Source organism: Pipistrellus hanaki (genome assembly GCF_964339955.1).
Source record: "Pipistrellus hanaki genome assembly, chromosome: 7".
NCBI classification, from domain to species: domain Eukaryota; kingdom Metazoa; phylum Chordata; class Mammalia; order Chiroptera; family Vespertilionidae; genus Pipistrellus; species Pipistrellus hanaki.
Window position 1 is genome coordinate 52058577 of NC_140509.1, and position 19201 is coordinate 52077777.

A 19201-nucleotide genomic window follows, 5' to 3' on the forward strand; every position below is an offset into this window, starting at 1 on the left:
GTCTCTTGAATTTTGGAGAATGTCTCCCTTCCCACACTCCCTAGGTCTAGATGAACTTCCCTCCATCCTTCCTGTGGTCAAGACTGGCCCATCCTGTGTTCCATGCGTGTCCACCCCACCTGCCCAAAGCTACTGGGCAGCCACCATGGGGAGATAAGCAGGGGTATTAGTTGAAAATAAGGGTTGACCACACGTAACAAGCTCTTTCTTCTCTTCACCTTATTAAGATCATCATTTAACCGAACACCAGTGTTGTCCACCAGGAGCCACCTCACAGAGCTGCCCGCAGCCTCCTTCCAGCCTCGTGCTTCCCGGGGCCACCTCCCGACCTCGGGACGGGCTCCTCTGCCCCCTCCAACATGCAGACAGTGCAGCCTGTGGGCTCCCGTGCCTCCAGCCTCCTCTGCTGTGAGCACCAGGGCCCTGGCCACAGCCCTTGCCCAGCCTGTCTCTCAGGTCCTGGCACCGACTCTCTGGCTCTTTACAAGGACTGTGGTTGCCAAAGCCTTAAGGACCCAACTTGGCAGCCAAAGGAAAAGGGGCGAGAACTAACACTCAGCGAGCGCCAGCTGTGTGGGGAAAGGATCTAGAGTGCAGCTGGGGACACGAAGCCACGGGGGCAGGGGGCAGGATGGTTAACAACCTGCTCAAGATCCACGGGGAGAGAGTGTTCAGAAATGCATTTGTCTGACCTCAGAGCCACATGGGGGGGGGGTGGGGAAGCTCTGCCTTTCCCCCCAGGTCCTGCTTTAGGGCTGCTTTGAGCTAGGAGGGTGGTCGAGATGGACAACATAGATAAAAAATCTGTTGGGGGCAACATGTCATTAGCCGCCCTCCCCCCCCCACATCCTATATAATAAAACCCTAATATGCAAATCGACTGAAAGGCAGAACAGCCAGTCATTATGACATACAGTGACCACCAGGGGGCAGATGCTCAACACAGGAGCTGCCCCTTGGTGGTCAGTGCACTCCCACAGGAGGAGCACCACTGGGCCAGAAGCTGGGCTCACCACTGGCGAGCACTGCAACGGTGGCAAAGCCTCTCCCATCTCCACAGCAGCGCTAAGGACCCTTAGCAGAATGTCCGACTGCTGGCTTAGGGGAGCCGGCCTACGCCGGCAGTCGGACACCTCCATTGGGATCCTGACTGTGAGAAGGCATAGGCCAGGCTGAGGGACGCCCCCCCCCCTCCCCAGTGCATTTAGGACAGTCAATGGAAGAAAAGTGCATTCCTTCAAGCACAGAAAGGTGGGTCCCTCCTGCCCACCACAGAATAGCTCCAGGTTGGGGGCGGGGGGGGGGAGGTCCCCTTCCCCCTTCCTGTGACCCCCCCTGTGCTGTGGAATCTTATGAAACTGTATAAGTAAGAAGAATGAAAAGAACATACACATATTTTTTTTAAAGTAAGAAGTTTATTTGATTAAATGACAATATATGAAGATATTTTAAACGATAAGGCTTTATTCAGACAAAATGTAAATTTATTATAAATGTGACTATATAAAGCATTCATAAAATCCTCGCGTACTTTAAAACCAGGTTGCAAGTAAGCATAACAGTACCTGCAACTAGTACTTAAAAGCAAGTTTCTTAAGCGACACTTCCAATTTGTCATCCTGCACGCACAAGGCATCTGGGGCTCTGTGACAACCAAGGCGTGGCTGTCCTCAGTGAGACTGGGTCGTCCCTCGAGCAGAAGAGCAGAACTGAAGCCGAGATTCCACGGCGACCTCAGCTCCCTACACAGCATCCTAGCCTTTCAAACCCTTGGGGCTTGGGACGGAATAGGTGGGAACCGCTAGTCACTCTAGTTGAGGATAATCAGGAAAAGAAGCTGGGAAACCAGGATCGGACACAGGGAGGGGAGGGGACCCGAGGCATGGCTAGGCCAGAGGTTCCTACAGAGCAGGTTTAGAGACGACCGAGGAAATGAAGACAATAAAAACACACAGAACACAAAGCCAGTGGCTCCTCGGAGCTGCAGCCTGGGGTCTGCAGGGAGGAGGGCACCAGGACCCCGAAGGCCAGACCTGACCACGTTGTCCGCTGGGCCACCACACACACACCCGCAGGAGAATCTTCCCCGGAGGGCGGAGTCACGTCCTGAGCCCCAGGAACAGGGCGGGGTGTGCAGGTCACATCCCCCCGACCCCCAAGGTTTTCCCAGCATCCAAGTTACTCTGTTCTCGGGCCAAGACAGAGCCTGGGGATCAGCAGCTGCAAGTTATACAGCCGGAGACGCTTCACACCCGCGGCTGGAGAACCGCGGGAAGAAGGGGAGGTCTCCTGGTGCTGACGCTGCTGGTGGCGAAGGGACTCAGGTGGAACCGAACCGTAGGGGGGCATGGAGAGACCCGGGAAAGCAAAGGATGGCAACCACAAAACAATGAGATAGCACCCGTTATTACAGTTTAAGATACATAAACGTCATCGAGGATCTATCTAGTGTCTGTGCTATTATTTTATAAATACAAATACTTAGGAGGGCTCCAAAGTATTACAAAATGACACATACATTCTGGTGTGAATGTAACACTCCAGATTCATACAGCAGACTTGATGTTACACTTGAACATAGATGTGGGGTGACGTATAGAGTCATTTTTGCAGACCATTTTCTGAACCTTGGTCACACAAGGGAATACCGAAATCAGAGGAAGCATCTTATCAGGTGGCTTTGGCAACGAACGTGTTTTTGGCTCTGCATGTACGCCTCATCCAAAGACGCGCTGTTCGTTTGTATATTAGTGAGTGATTGAGTCCTCCAGAGAGCTTACACCAGAGCGCTTTCCTGTCTCCTTAGCTGCTGCCCGTCTCTGCGGGACGGCCCCTCAGTGGCCTGGCTCCTTCCCCCTCCCACCGCTCACCCCCGCTAGGCACGTGGTGTTCCTTATAGGGCTGTATTTAAAAAGTTTCATGTTTCCCTTTCAGACTAAGTGGCTCTTTAAAATCCCTAATCTTGAGGTCAGTCTTCTTATCCATGACAGGATGCATGTGCACACGCTTTCACAACACACATTTTAGTAAAAGCAGTTAATGACTCCCTGTCACCTGATGTCAGCAGTGTGCTTTTGAAAGGAACCTCCCAACTCGTCCGGGTTGAGCATGAGAGACCCTCCCTGTCCGAGGGGAGAACGTGAGACAAACCTCAAGGGGGCTGGGGTCCGGGATCCCGAGGCCAAGGCTCTGTGTGCCCACAGAACATGAAAGTGCGGCCTCAGTGGAACCTACAACTACTGTCTCCTCAGGGCGGACGTCACATCTAAGGGCTTTGTGGGCTGACCCTGTCACTACTCTTATGCACGTGGGACCTCAGGGGTCTCCTCGGCCTGACCCAACAGGCGAGGGGAACAGTGTTAACACCATCCCCTCACAGCCACACGCGGGAGCTCAGACACAGGCATGTGTAGTTCAACCCAATACATCATCACATCTTAAAGCCACGCTCGGCCGTTCCCCTCTGCTTCATTTCCCCAAAGCAGATCTCTAAGGTAAGGTGACCAGACATCCCGCTTTTGGCAGGACAGTCCTGATTTTTAACAACTTGTCCTGCAGTGTTTTTTTTTTTTTGTTTTGTTTTTGTTTTTTTGTTTTTTTTCCAAAATCGGGACTTTTTTAAAACGACTCGGGACAAATTGTTAAAAATCAGGACTGTTCCACCAAAAGCAGGACGTCTGGTCGCCTTAAGGCGCCGGAGAGAGGTGAGGGGAGCAGAGTGCAGTCAGCCTTTCTGCAGGGATGTGGCTGTGCAAACCCTGGAGGGAGCGGCTGGGAGCTGGAGTCCCAGTCTATGCACGTTCTCTCCGAGAGGACCCGGCATGTAAACATACTCGAGTGAAAGGACTAAAATAATTGGCTTTAATTTTTTTTTAAAAAAAGGACCTAGGAAAATGACAGGGCAGCTTATTTACCTTCTCTAACAGATATTAGTCCTTGGCAAGAGGTGCTCCTTTTGGCTCAACTCATCTGAAAACAGTTCCATTTGGAACTTTCCTTACCCAGTCACTCTAACAGGGCACCGACTCAACGCTGGTTCTAAGGACTGCGCTCGAGAGCCACATGCGGCTCTTTGGCCCCTTGAGTGTGGCTCGTCCGCAAAACACCACATACCCTAATTAAGTTAATAACAATGTACCTACCTATATAGTTTAAGTTAAAAAAAAAACTTGGCTCTCAAAAGAAATTTCAGTCATTGTACTGTTGATGTTTGGCTCTGTTGACTAATGAGTTTGCCGACAAAACAAACACTGATGGGTATGAAGTCACACAGCCGGTCAAGGGACTCCGCCCAAGGGACTCACACCCACCAGACTGACCGTGAGTCAAGCCAGCTCCTTGTTCCGCACCAGCCAAACACCACCATGTCCTAAAATGCGGTTCTGGTGGAAAGGAGAGTGGAATCAAGGCCCTCACGGCAATAGCCAGGCTGGGTGTTCAAGGCACAGCCCGTGGCCAACCTCTGCCCCATGGTCCTCGGTATCTGTTAAAGAGACATTGGCGGCTGGAAGGACAACCTGAAACTTCAGAATCCTGACGGAAGGATGGAGCTGCTCTGTGCCACCGGCTCGGCCACCTGACGCTCCTCTCCTCTCCGCCTCAAGTGAAGTGTTTCCGCCCCAGATGTGTGGGTGCGAAGGCTCCGAGCCCCCGGTGAGTGGCTGAAGGCTGACACGGGGCTCAGAACCACTTCCATCTGTTTATCTTCCCAGCGTTAGGTTTCAGTTCTAATGTATGACTAGCATAATGCAAGGGTAATGTGACCGAAGTCTGATGCTTTGTTCAGTATCAAGCCATCTAACCAACGTCCACGGAAGGCAATCTAGTGGGGTAATGTATCTGGCCTGGTAGAAAAATAAACACCAGTCGAATCACATCTTTGTTTAAAATTTTCCATCTAAAAAGTTGACTGAGCAAAGCCCGAGATTCCCTGCTTTTTAATGCCACTGCAATCTCCATTTCAAACTTGCACTGTGTGATAAAGCTATCGAATAGACAACGCCATCGCCATGACAGAGAAAAAAACGGCCCGTGAGCAAAATGAACCACAGCCTTGAAAAGTAAGTGGGAAGGCATTTGAATGGACAGAACACGAAGGTTTTCAAAGTTAAAAGGAGAGTGTATCTAGAAAATACTGTGAAAATATGTATCTCAAAATAGAACTAGGTTTAGTCAGAAGGCTCAGGAAAGCAACCTCTTAAAAAGCTGACCCATAAAAAAAAAAAAAGAGAGAGCTAAAACAGCCTTCCGACTTTCGACTCTTCCTCACTTTTCTGCCCTCAGACTGTACCGTCCCGATGCCCTAAAGCGGAATAATCTAAAAGCAGTGAGTGATAAAGTGCTGGTATTTTTCAGGAAATCTTCAAGACCATTTCCATCTCGGTAACCTGGCTCTTCTCTCTGATCAAGGCAACTCACGGACTTTAAATGCTTTGGGTGACGCGGGTTCAAAGACTTCGTCATCGTCTTCCGCCCCTTCTTCTATTGGCTTCATCTTGGCCGAGGCCCGCTGGTGTGGGGAGGACACGTCTGTCGGAGACACAAAAAGGAAAGCCACTTAACGGGCAGCCTGTCCTGACGCGGACGAGATGCACCAGTTTCAAACTCCAACCGGAAAACAAAACCCCCTGGGAATCCAACGCTGGTCCCACAAATGGGGTTTCCGTTGTTAACACTGTATTTTCAATCGAGCGTTTCAATGAAACAACCAAGTCGGGATGTGGAACGCATCCCACTGCGTGTGCTTGTACGAGGAGCTTCTCAAACACCCCAGTCCCTAGTGGGTTGCCCTAAAGTCTGTTTAGGAATCAGAATGTCCCTCCATGAATATCAGACATGGTTACCGGAGTCCCTAAAGAGCTGAGTGAACTCCTGATTTCCCTGCAGTATGGTTTTATTCTAAAACTCTTGACCCTCATACCACCTGTAGCCCTTCCTAAAAGAACAGTTCTTGCCACGCTCTGGACTGACATGGAGATGGAGAGCGGGGGACAGCGGGGCGGGAAGAGGGTTCAGGCATGCAGGGGGAAGAGCCAGGTGGAGGAAATACAATCCCAAGTAGCAAGACATCCCAGGGCCTCAGAGGAGGCCGTTTAATCAAGGGAACCAAGCAATGAACGATTCATGCATCCAGTCCCTTGTTCATTCACTCATTTACCAAAGGCACGTCCCAGACAGGGGCACCATGACTGATGCAGAAAAAAAATACTGTCTGGCCGAAACAGATTTGGCTCAGTAAATAGAGTGTCGGTCTGCGGAATGAAAGGTCCCAGGTTCGATTCCGGTCAAGGGCATGTATATTGGTTGTGGGCACATCCCCAGGAGGGGGTGTGCAGGAGGCAGCTGGTTGATGTTTCTCTCTCATCGATGTTTCTAGCTCTCTCTCCCTCTCCCTTCCTCTTTGTAAAAAATCAATAGAAAATATTTTTTAAAATTATTAAAAAAAAATATTGTCTGAAAGTAAGAGAACATATTGTAAATAGGTGCAGAGACTCCGTGAGGCGCCTCATGAGCAGCTCACGTGACATCATAAGCACAGGCTCCCCTCCACACAGTTCCCACATTCGATATCAGGATCCACTGTGTCAGGGTCCCCCTGCCCACCCACCCCTGTGCACATTCTTGCTTCCCCCACGCAGGACGGAGTGGTATTCAGCAGATGCTGAACTCAGGCTGGGTGTAAGGTTGATGATGGAAGAACAATGGGTGAAATCAGACTCTTCACATGTTTGCTGTACAGCAAAGGCAAGGAACAGGGTCTTATAAAGATAGGAATCAGAATGCCTACAAGAAATTTATACTGATCAGCTGTTCAACGTTGACAAGAGTCAGCAGCAGCCAGCAGGGCCGGCCAGCCCGGAGAGCAGGCTGCTGTCAGCGAGGAGGGTCAGGGACCAGCAGGGGGCGCCACGGCACAAGGCCTGCACAGGGCTCAAGACCAGAGGCTCAGGAAACAAGTCCAGGGTCAAGTTGCCGCCCTGCTGCTTCCTGCTGTGTGCCATGTGCTCCGTGACTGTGCCTCTCGGGGCCTCAGCTGCCCTCTCTGTGGAAAGGAGATATTCACAGGACCTGCCTTCTGGGGTTGTTGGGAGGATTAAACAAAAATATGCTTAGCAGGGTGCTGGGCAAATAGACAATATCATTTCTTATTCCAGTGGTTCTCAACCTTTCTAATGCCACAACCCTTTAATACAGTTCCTCATGTTGTGGTGACCCCCAACCATAAAATTATTTTCGTTGCTACTTCATAACTGTAATTTTGCTACTGTTATGAATTGTAATGTAAATATCTGTGTTTTCCGATGGTTTTAGGCGACCCATATGTGGAGATCCGCTGCTGTAGAGCCTAAGACCATCGGAAAACACACATATTTACATGTGCAAGCCCCGGCTCTGGTATATTGTAGTTTATGTGTTTGATGTATACACTCAGAAACCCAGAAACCGTTCACTTTCAAACATTTACAATCAATTAAAATGCTGAGCTTCTGGAATGACAACTACTGACCGATGGTAGAAAAGAAGCTTGTATCAAAGTCCCAAGAACGAACTTCTGTCACAGAGCACACGGACTTTGTGTCCTTTTTTGTGCAGGTGATACCAAGCCCAACCTCCAATTCACAGGCCTGCTAAAGTGGCAATGAGTACTGTCTATGACTTTGGGCAAATTACTTCACTTCTCCGTGCCTTGATTGTCCTGTCAGCAAAATAGGAATAATCATAATATCTACTTCACATGCTGTTTGGATGAGTGTCTTCATATTTGTACAGTTCTTACTCAAATCAGTACGTGGGGTATGGTAACACTTTGTAAGTCAATCAAACCAGTGCATTAATATGGTCTTCAGAGGGCAATAGCCTAAAGTAGGGGTGTCGAACTCAATCAGAGAAGGGGACAAAATCTAAAATCCAGCCTAAATCGTGGGCCGAATGGTTTACTGAACAGTCATAAACTGACAATGTCATAAACTGACAGCGGAGTGCAGTGATGACAGTGCGGTGCGGGCCACATTGCAAGGCCTGGCGGGCTGGATTTGGCCCGCGGGCCTTGTGTTTGACACATGTGGCCTAAAGAGTTGGAAAACTGGTTAAAGCTCATCATTACCCCTAAGGATGGCAAAGAAAGGAAATGGGACTAGTGCTTGAATAGAGGTTTGTATTTCTCCGTCTAAACTGGCCTGAGTGCAGCACAGTTGTCTTTTTTTCTTTGTTTGTTTTCTTTCTACCAGTAGCCATGACTTCCATCATATTTCTATAATCAAGTTATGATTGATTCTCATGAAATATTAACTTAGGCTGAGTATTTGCAATCAGAAAAAAGTCCTCAGAACAAACAAGATAGCATGTCTAAGAGCATTCAGCCAAATCAATAATGTAGAGCATTCAGACATAATTGTATGCTACACATAACAGAAACATGTCCAGTTCATTTTGATTGGGGAAGTGAGACCAATTGATCTCTACTTTTTAAGCTCGTCTATCAAAATGATCTACAGTATCCTGAGGCTGCTGCCTACATCGGGGACAAAATGTTCTGACCCTCCCACTACCTGCCTAACTGCTGCATTTCCCCATGAAGGGAACGTGAAGAGAGGGCTCCAAACAACTGGAAATGACCCAGGGAAAACTTTCCAAGAACCCTCAGTTTCTCTGTGAAAGAACGTATTCCGTTCCCACTCTATTTGCCTGGGAAAGAAAGGGCTGTGGTGGTTACTCTAAAACATTACAAGGCAGTCAGGCCAGAGTCCCCCACAGTCCTGGGCTGGCATTCCGGGGTCTCCAGAGAGGGCCTCCTTCCCTTCTAGTCCATGCCCTGGCAAGCTCACTGACCCCCAATTCCAACCCATCCCTCTCTTCTTCTCCTCGTGCTTTTCTCTCCACCTGGGATGGTCTCTCCACTCCCATCCCTTCCCACCAAATTCCTATCCAGTCCTCAAGGTGAAGTTCAAACCGAACTCCTTCACTTGTAGTCTTCCCTAATTCCTTCTGTGGGGGATTCTATTCTTCTCCAAACAACCACAGCCCTTCCACACCTGCACCACGCTGTGGTCCTAAGGACGGCATCTCTCTCTTCCCGGAAAACGGCATTCCCAAGGGCCGTGACCACAGCCCCTCTCTCCTGCAGCCTCACCGCAGTGCACCCCACACTAGCCAGGTCCCAACTACTTAGTACGTGAAAAACAAACAAACAAACAAACAAACAAACAAACAGACCCTCCTCTGAAACTAGGCCTTCAGAAAGCTGATCCTGAGGATGTGGAAGAAACATAGGGCAATCACAGTTCATCTCCGATGAGTCAAACCCCGCCCCCTGACCCCATGGGGCACAGCAGCATTCAAGCGTCAGCAGGTCTTGGGCCTACAGTAAGCCCTCACTATGGGAAAGGGACTGTTACAGCAGATAGATTCTGTGTCATATTTCAAGGGAAATCACTTTCAAATAATTGGCTGATATGACAGTGCTCACAGCAAAGAGTACCGGCTCGCAGCAAAGGTACCTACAACCAAGTTTTCATCCCATAAGCCATACAAATCTCTGAGCAATGGAAGGGTTCAATGTTGGGAGAAAATAAAAAACAAATCGGACAAAGTCTCTGACTCTGTTGTTTGTCAACACACTTTTCAGAGTAACTCATTCTCCTTGCATCCCTACTCATATTTCTACTTTACACCCAGAAGCTGAACCTGAACAAACATGAAAGCAAACAGCAGGGGAGCCGCCGTGGGCACAAGCCTTTCTCCCTGGGGATGAGCAGGTGGAAACAGCCTGGCGGGAAAGCCAGGTGGCCCCAGTGGCCCCAGGAGAGTGCCTATTTCTCCTGAAGCTCTTTTCTCCTGGAGAGCACTAAAAGCACGTTCATTTCAGGCTCTGCGGCTGGGTGAGAGCCCACAAGTCCCCAGGTCCCAGTCCCCACAACGGTGCCTGTTGCTCTTTCCCCACCGGCAGATGCACCTGAAGCTTCACAACAGAAAGTCGGTCTCCCTGTAACTGCCAGGAGCAGCCCAGCGCCAGCTGGCGGCCTGCGCTTGACAGGAATCACGGTGGCAGAGAGTGCCCACACTCTGTATCAACCGGTAAGCCTGGGCCTCCTGCACCAAGGAGGACGTTCACCTGGCCCCACCTGTCACTGCCACCGCCAGGAGAAAGGCAGGCTTCCAGGAGCAAGAGCAAGGAGCTCACCTGGCCCACAGACGCCGTGCTCTCCAGCCTCAGCAGGACCCTGTGGCTCAGTGGGAAGAAAGCCCATCGCTACGCAGCTAGAAATCATTATTTTGTCCAAGAAAATGTCCAAACCCAATATGGAGTGGAGAGAGAGAGAGAGAGAGAGAGAGAGAGAGAGAGAGAGAGAGAGGGAGAGAGAGAGAGGGAGGGAGGGAGGATACTGTGCTGTAAGGGAATGATCTTCCATTTCACAAGCTGAACATTATTAAATTCTTTCTGCAAGTTTGCCTGCCTTTTTCATTAATTTTAGGCACTGATGCATTATCAGACACTTGCCCAGAAGGCCTTATATCTTACCTAGAGGTGAGAGCATGAGGAGAGGGGAAGAAATTGAGCTTATCTTTCATTAAGTGCTTTTCAAATTACTTTTGCCCCTCTAGGACATTGCTATGAGTTCATGACCTCAGTGTAATATTTTTACTTCTCATTTGTTTCAAATTCGAGAAAGCAAATACGTCCATAGCCATACATTTTCCAGAAGACTGAGGTTCAGCTTCTGTTATACCCACTTTTACAGTTGGGAGACAAAAGTGGTAAACTCTCTCCTTTGGTACTTATCATACTATAAAAGAGATAATTAGCATTAGGGCCCCCCCCCCACTTTTCCAACCCAAAATTAAGAAATCGATATTTTAAACATTTTTGCTGGTTTTCCTCTTAAGGCCTTCTTCTTTTTTGTCATCTTAAGGACTTGTTCTTCCTGTTTTCTCCACTGTCTGATCATACACTCAGTAGGAGGAGTCCTAATTGTCTCTCTGCAGCTCTATTTTCACACTTTTTTGCAAAGCTGATTACATTCAGTTTGAATTTTGAAGAGTAAGATAATCGCATACTGGTATTTATTATATTTTTATTTTTTGACATTTTTATGGGTTCAGAATGCCCCAGTCCCTGTTGCATCTGTACACTCTCCATCTCCACCGACAATTAAGGCATCAGCTGAGGTCAGTAACAATAAGGCTCATGATTGGAGAAAGCCTGTTTGACAAGGTATGGGCAGCCACACCACCCCCTCGACTCTCTCCTTGGCTGACTTACGTGTATAAGATGCCCTTTGATTTTCAGTCTAATGACTTTAGAAAAAAAACAAAAAAAAGGATCTTCTACACGGAAAGATAGGGTAAGTCACAGGGATGTAAGTTACAGCATAAAGAATATAGTCAATAATACTGTAATAACTATACGTGGTGTCAGGGGGGTGCTCCTCTTATCCGGGGATCACCTCCAAAGTTACATAAACGACTAACTCTATGCTGTATATGAAACTAATATAATAGTCAATGTCAACTATACTTGAAAAAGAGAGAGAGAGAACCACAAGAAGCTTTTGATACATGGACCAGGAAGGTCATAGGAACAGTTAAAACCCCGATGTGGAGTAATAAAAGATTGGGTGAGAGAGACTGCCTTTCCCAGAATTCTGTCCTTATTAAGCTTATTTCTGTTGCAGCATGCTTCTCATTGTTAGGCCTTAGAGCCTCTCCTAGCAGGCAAAGTACCAGACATATATGTTGTTCTTTTTTTTTTTTTAAATTTTTAAAAATATATTTTATTGATTTTTTACAGAGAGGAAGAGAGAGGGATACAGAGTTAGAAACATCGATGAGAGAGAATCATCGATTAGCTGCCTCTTGCACACCCCCTACTGGGGATGTGCCCGCAACCAAGGTACATGCCCATGACCGGAATCGAACCTGGGACCCTTCAGTCCGCAGGCCGACGCTCTATCCACTGAGCAAACCATTTTTGGCACATATGTTGTTCTTAAATCCAGAGTGAAGGTCATCTCTGCGCTAGGGAATAAGCAAGCGACGTCAAGTTTGATCTTCAGATAAACCCAGCACCACAATATGAAGTTTGTCCAGAGCCATTTCTCTCTGCTTCAGAAACACTTATGAAAAAGGAGTAACACCTCTGTACACTATTCAATGTAATGCATGATTTCCCCCTCTCCTCTGTTATTTTAATGGCATTTTCTTTATCCCTTTCAAGGTGTTCTTTTTATTATCTTTGACCATCTGGCCAACTGCTTGAGCAAGCAATTACAGCCCGTACAGGGCTTTAGAATTTTAGTTATAGTACACAATTTCTGATGAATGAGGCCGGGGAAGGATTTAATGGCTTCTTTGCTAGAAAGATTATCATCCATTTTCCTGCCTTTCACTACTTATAGTGGAAAATGTTTTTAATTAAAAATTTTTAGTGAGGTCGTAAGACATTTTTAAATAAAAAATTAAGTTTGATTGAAGCTCTCTGAACAATAATGCTAAAGCGCAGGCATGGCCTTTGTACTTCACTTCTGTTCGAGGGACTCAGCACCAGCAAGGAGGCATTCCAGTCAGGGCAAATGGGCAGGTGGAGGAAGTTAGTGGCTCCCAGGAGGAGGTTTTTTTATGGCCCAAAGAGGCATCCCCAGGTCAATTTCTGCTACTCACAGTGGCAGTCAGGGCTCTGAGCTGCACGCCATAGGGCCGAGCAGTCAAGGAATGGTGAAAACCCTGCAGTCCCTTCCTGCCCCAAAGGAAAAGACACAGGGCTGCAGAGACAGCAGAACAGGAAGCTGGTCCCAATGACAGCTGAGCAACAGAGCAGAGAATCACCAGTCCGGGAGAGGGAGCAGGAGGGGAGACCGTGAGAAAGGTCTCAGCCAAAGAGAGTGGGCACTGACGAACTGAGAAAGTGAAGACACAAGATGAGAAAATGAAAGGATTAGGAAAACGAAGGGCAGCTGGAGATACCCGTAAACACAGAGAGCAGTATGAAAAGGCATGATTTAAACAGGAACCAACCACTCGGAGATTTTAGTTGAGAAGTGAAAGGAATGTCACCTAAAATAATAAGAAGCTAGAAGATACTGGGGATATAGTGACAAAGGTGGCCACATAAGCAAAGCAGTAAAAAAACAAAAACAAAAAAACTTTAGGGGAAAAGGAGGGTAAAATATGGAGCAAACGGTGGCATGATTTCTGTGTTGTGCACAAAAGCCAGATCCATGCATCCCTGACATTAGGAACCTTGGCACAGAACAAGAGTCATGACATTGAAATCAAAAAGAGAGAAATGTAGTCACAGCCAATTATTTGGTTTTGAATAAAGCATAATAATGTAAATACTTTTTATTCACTTCGATTTTTCAGAACCACCCATAGGCAAAGGAAGACCTACTTACAGTTACCAAAGCACAGAGTATTAGTGCCACTGAACTGTACACTCAAAAATGGGTAAGATGATAAATTTTATGTTATGTATATTTTATCATATTTTCTAAAAAAATAAAAAAGAAGAGAGAACAGAATGCATATGCCTTCGACCTTAATTGTTTAAAAGTTAAAGAAGTTGCCAAAACCAGCTTGGCTCAGTGAATGGAGCATTGGTCTGTGGACTGAAGGGTCCCAGGTTCGATTCCAATCAAGGGCATGTTCCTTGGTTGCGGGCGCATCCCCAGTAGGAAGTGTGCAGGAGGCAGCTGGTTGATGATTCTCTCTCATCGATGTTTCTAACTATCTCTCTCCTTTCCTCTGTGTAAAAAAATCAATAAGATATATTTTAAAAATAAGTTAAAGAGCCCAGAACAGTATGAAGGTAGAAGGGAGAAAGAATAAGAAAGGGTAGGGATACCGGTACTAATGCTTTCACCTTTAAAAATGCCTCAGAGCAGAAAAGAAATGGGAGTTTATTGTGTCATTTAATGTTACAAAGGTAAACAAAGAATATAATCTAGTGACATCACCATACTGAGCAGAGGGGGAAGGAAGTTAAAAGTGAGCTAAGTTAGGTTAGTGGTTAAATCGATACATAATGACACATTATTGAATACTCTGGACAAACAGTTTCAAAATGACAGCTCCCAGGAGCAATTAGTTTGGAGGGGATCAGATCTTTTCACTAGTGATTTTTCTTAATGTTTGATATCTATGTGCATATATTAACTTGATAAGTTTTTAGATTTTTTTTACTAAAAGATGAAATGTGTATAACTATAAATTCCCTTTGTAGTCATCTTACAGGTGAGAAAATGCTGTGAGCAGACAGGCCATGTAAAGGACTGGGGAGGGCGGGGTTCTGGAGGCAGACAGCACGGCCCCTGCTGGCCGGGGACTAAAGACCCAGAGAGATCAAGGTCATACTCCTCTACCCTAGAAGGGGAAATGCAACACAGGGCACAGGTGGTGGTGAAGATGGAATGAGGACATGTTTGGAAGTGGTCAGCTGCCACAGCAGTGGGTACATATCCCCAAACAAGTTTATTCTCCATATTTACCAATATGGATCGGGGTATTGGTAAGGAAAACAGCAAAGCAAGAGCTTCAGCACTTCTTCGTTTCGGGGCTAGCCCAGGAGCCGTGGCCAGGCCTGTGGCCGGCCCTCAGCTGCACTCCATCTCTGCGGGGGAGGTGCTGCGTGGTGGGCCTGAGGCCTGTGCCTGGCTCTTCCTCCCTGTCCCTGCGCCTGATCACATCTCTCCAGCTGTCCGCATGAAAGCGTGTTATTTGCAAGTTGACAGTTGTTCGAAGGAGGAATCAAATGCAAATGGAGTTGACCAGACTAGTTCATGGAACCAGTCTTGAAACGAAGAATTGGCTGTTTGCATCTTTCCTGGTAAATAAATAGGTAAGAGAGCCGAGAGAAGGTCCTTATGTCAGATACGCTGCTAGTGTTTGTGGCCAAGAATGCTCACCGGATGCAAGCTAACCTGACTGAAAGCATATTTGGGCACCATTTTGACATTAATAACACAAAACACCAGAAAAGGTTTTATTTGTCAGTAAGAGATATCTCTCTAAATATTTCATAGTTGTCTTTTAAAGAATCATAAATGTTAAGTATAATTCTGGGGGGGGGGGGAAATAGATGGTTTAAACCTTTAAAAGTTGGGTTCCATCATCAGGAGTCTACTGCCGATATTGCCTCAGGGTTAAAAAAAACAACAACAAGCAAGCAGCAAGCCAAACAGTAGGTTATTTAAGCCAAATTAACTAAAATAAAGTTCTGCAACTTTAAAGGAAACACAGTATGTCCTCCCGTTGCCACGGCAACGCCTGTGTTCATCACCAGTTATCAGACAAGTGCCAATGACAATCTGTGTGTGTGTGTGTGTGTGTGTGTGTGTGTGTGTGTTACACATTACTTGTGGGAGCAAATCCTATAAGGCAGAGAAGATGACCGGGCACTGAGGAGCACCTTGGTCCAGGAGCAGAGAGAAGCAAGCTCATATCCCCGCGAGGGCATGCAATCCTCTCACAGGTTCTGGGCGCCTTGTCCCTTCTGGCCTTCCTAGGAACACAAGGTTGAAAAGTCTGGCCAAAGCTCCCGTGCTAGTCTATGAAATACCAGTACAGGAAGCATGAAGAGTTAAATTAAGTGGATTCTGAGCTACTGAGTAAACGGGCAGAGACCATCTTTTTCCTGGGCTGCTGTGCCTCCTGCAGAGCTGGCAGGGTCAAATGCAAGAATGGGGTGAAAGTGACCTCTAAACTATAAAGGGCTAGTCAAATGATATATGCATCTTTCTTTTCAACGCACGGAGACAATATGTTTTAACAGCACGGGCTTTTGGAATCAGACACAATACCTAGGTTTGCAATCCAGCACCTCCCCGCACCTCCAAATGAGGCGAATAAACATCTCATAGTTCCCATTTCCTCACCTGGGAAGTGAAACAATACTCACTGTGATAGATCGTGTTACTGACAAAATGCCTGCTTTCCCTCCCTCCTGCAGGAGGATTCAAGATTCCATTCACTACTGGTGGTTCTGGCCAAATGACTTCTCTGATCCAGAGAACGTGAGCGGAAGGGGCGGAGCTGCGAGAGCCATGACATGATCCTGCCCCACTGTCTGCCCTCTGCCATGAGTGGCAGTGACCCCAACAGTGACTGCTCCTCCCACATCCCAGCGTGAGCTGGACTCGGGCCTGGAGCAGCACTCAATGTGCACGTGAGCAAGAAAGCAGCCTCTTCCTCACGGAGACCGGGGACTGCCTGTGAGTGCCTCATCATCTAGCAAACACCAACCCACCTCCCTCTGTGCAGGAGCCCAGTGCCTAGCCCATGTGGTTTTGTACAGAGAGCACCTGAAAAACACTAGCTGCTGCCATCAATTGACGTTTATTCCCTCCTCTCCTTTAGCACCATGAAGGCAGCTACCAGGCTGTTCGTTTGCACGTCAGAAACTCAAATAATAAGAGCTTAGTCACTGGTTTTAGGGACCTACCATTTACTAAGACCCATCACATGCTCAAAATAGGATAAATTTTGTTATTTCAGCCTAGCAGTCCTAGGAGGTTGGTTCTGCACTCTGTTTTACAGGGAATGTAATTTGTAATGGAAAAGTAGGAGGCGTATGGATGGGAATGGCAAATGAAAAACGACAGCCTTCAGCAGTTCTGAGATAACATGTAAGAGACACAGGAGCTAACCAGTTCCTAAGGAATTATGTGATAGAATTAGTAATTCATAATTTGTGTCAGTGTTGTGCTCAAGTCCCAAAGTCTTCCATTAAAACCGCAGGAGGGAAGCCAAGAAATTCAGAACGAGGATATGCTGTGTAATTCTCACACACACACACACACACACACACACACACACTCAAAAATATGATGCATAGGTAGCTGGATGCATTGGTATCAATATGTGAGATCTTGCATAATAAATCTGAGGCTAAATAATTAAATAAACAATGTAAGCAGGTTGCACACATTTCTTTCCTTCCTTCCTTCCTTCCTTCCTTCCTTCCTTCCTTCCTTCCTTCCTTCCTTCCTTCCTTCCTTTTTTTCTTTTTTTCTCATACAGCAAAGTACTAAAGTCTAGTTAGACAAGGGAACGAGGAAATGAGAAGTGAAAATGTGACCCTGCTCTGAAGGGCAGCATACTTCTTCACAGACACTGAAGCCTGAGTTAGCCCTGCAGGAGTGCTTGGATTACACTCATGATTTACTGCAGGGAAGAGGGGAGGATACAGAGCAGGAGTTGTAACCAAATATGACAATACACGTCAGATTAGAAAGGTCATGGGACTTCCCACAAGGCCCGCAGCTAATAATTATTAGAGCAAGAACTAGCTTTGTATGCACCTGTGTGAACCATCCACTCAAGACCAGAAAACAGCTTTCCAGAGGTGAGTATAATACAGATGGTAATCTTGAAAACATGTTTTAATTCTATTTAAACAATATACTGTACATAAACTTCAACCCCTAAAATGTTTTTATCCCCAAAATATTTAGATGATACAATAAAATACTACAGAAAAGAAAGCTGATTTGAAGACCACAAGTGCTCATGCTATATACCACTGGTTCTCGGTGCTTCGTAAGCAAGACTATAGAAACTAAACAAAAGTAAGAACTACAAAAGCAAGCTATTCTACAGGAAAAATAATCCACATATAACATTTAACTATAATTCCCTTTCTGCTGACCTTTCGTAGTAATTAATCACTACACATGTAACTAAGATGGGTCCATTTGAAAATGCTGATTGAGCACCAAACTGTTTCAGGACATCTGACATGCTACCCTGTTTCCCCAAAAATAGGACAGTGTCTTATATTAATTTTTGCTCCCAAAGATGCGCTAGGTGTTATTTTCAGGGGATGTCTTATTTTTCCATGAAGAAGAATACAGTACACATTTATTGTTAAATGAAAATAAAGGAAATTTATTACCTGTATACGGTACAGTAGTACCGTAGTTGTCAACACAAACCAGACAAACTGTGAATCCTACAGTATCAAGAATTTACTCATTTATTTAATGACAATCATGTCATCATCTTCTGGAACATCATCATAACAGTCCAATTCCTGAATTTCCTGGTGAATTTCTTGTGACTCCATTTCTTTCAGAATCAGTGGACCAAATCTCTCATGTTTAGCCTGGGGGGGGCCTTATTTTCGGGGGGATGCCTTATATTTCACTCAGAAGGAAACCTGTAAGTAGGTCTTATTTTCGGAGGATGTCTTATTTTCGGGGAAACACGGTAGTAGGCTGCAGGCCTTGGTTAACCACAGTGATTTTCAAAACGTAACTTTAGAATAAAATACAATCATTTCTAATTTCTTGTTTGTGTTGCTCCTTTAGGTCCACAAAGTATTTCAATGCCTAGACTTTGCTTTGGGAGCTTACACCAATGATGTGGCCTTGCCAATCCTTTGTCCATTTAAACTATAGTTAAAATCCTTAATCCAGTTTATCCAAAGCATCCAACGTTACTCATTTACACAAACACTTAGGCTTGCCGAATGTTTATGTATAGTTACCTAATAGTTACTCTGGATTAACATACATTTGGAAATAGTAATAGTTTTTAGTTTATGCAATGGGAGACATTGTCTTTTTGCTATTTCACATGAATTTGTTCGAAGTTCTTTCACTACCATTCTTGGAATAATGCATAAAATAATTTTCAGCATCTGATTCTTAAAACAATCTAGCTTCTCTCACTTTACTTACTAATCTTCAACATCTGTGTCATCAGTTGTACTTAAAATGTCTTAAAACGGTCTAAACTATGGAGAGATCTTGCAAAACGTACTGCTTGGTGGTGTGTGAATGAGTAACGCACAGGGGTGCTGAGTGGCCTCCTTCATCTTCGGGATTTCCATCACCCGGCCGCACACTGAGATAACCAGCCAGCAGTAAAACACCCAGCAGTTGCTTGCTACTATTTTTAACACATGGCTGGATCTTTCACTAGGATTAAAATCATGAGAACAACAAAGCCAAAAACCCAGCAAACCATAAGGACACTTTCCCATTATTCCAGTGAGCCGGTATTTTAAAAAGCAGGTGCCAAAAGCAGTGGACATGTTCTGAAACAGAAACAAGAGATCTGAATTTGGATTTTAGCTGATATTATTAAAATAATCAGCAAAGATATGATTTTTCATGATGCCTTTAGGCTGCCAACAAGTTATTTTTCTGGTCAGAGTTGTCGTCATTTGTCTATTCCCAGTGCCATCCCTCGGGATCCCGACACG

At 46.1% G+C, this 19201-nt stretch overlaps 1 protein-coding gene across 2 annotated transcripts in view; it reads right to left on the reverse strand.

Moving 5' to 3' along the window:
* Positions 1 to 2446: 2446 nt before the first annotated feature.
* The window catches only part of POPDC1 (popeye domain cAMP effector 1), a 33878-nt gene continuing 17123 nt past the window's right edge, over positions 2447 to 19201 (reverse strand). For both annotated transcript variants that reach the window (XM_084890568.1, XM_084890567.1), the window contains exon 8: positions 2447 to 5529. In XM_084890568.1, coding sequence (XP_084746694.1) covers positions 5405 to 5529 — 125 coding nt within the window. In that variant the 3' untranslated portion in view covers positions 2447 to 5404. The remainder of the gene's footprint in view (positions 5530 to 19201) is intronic.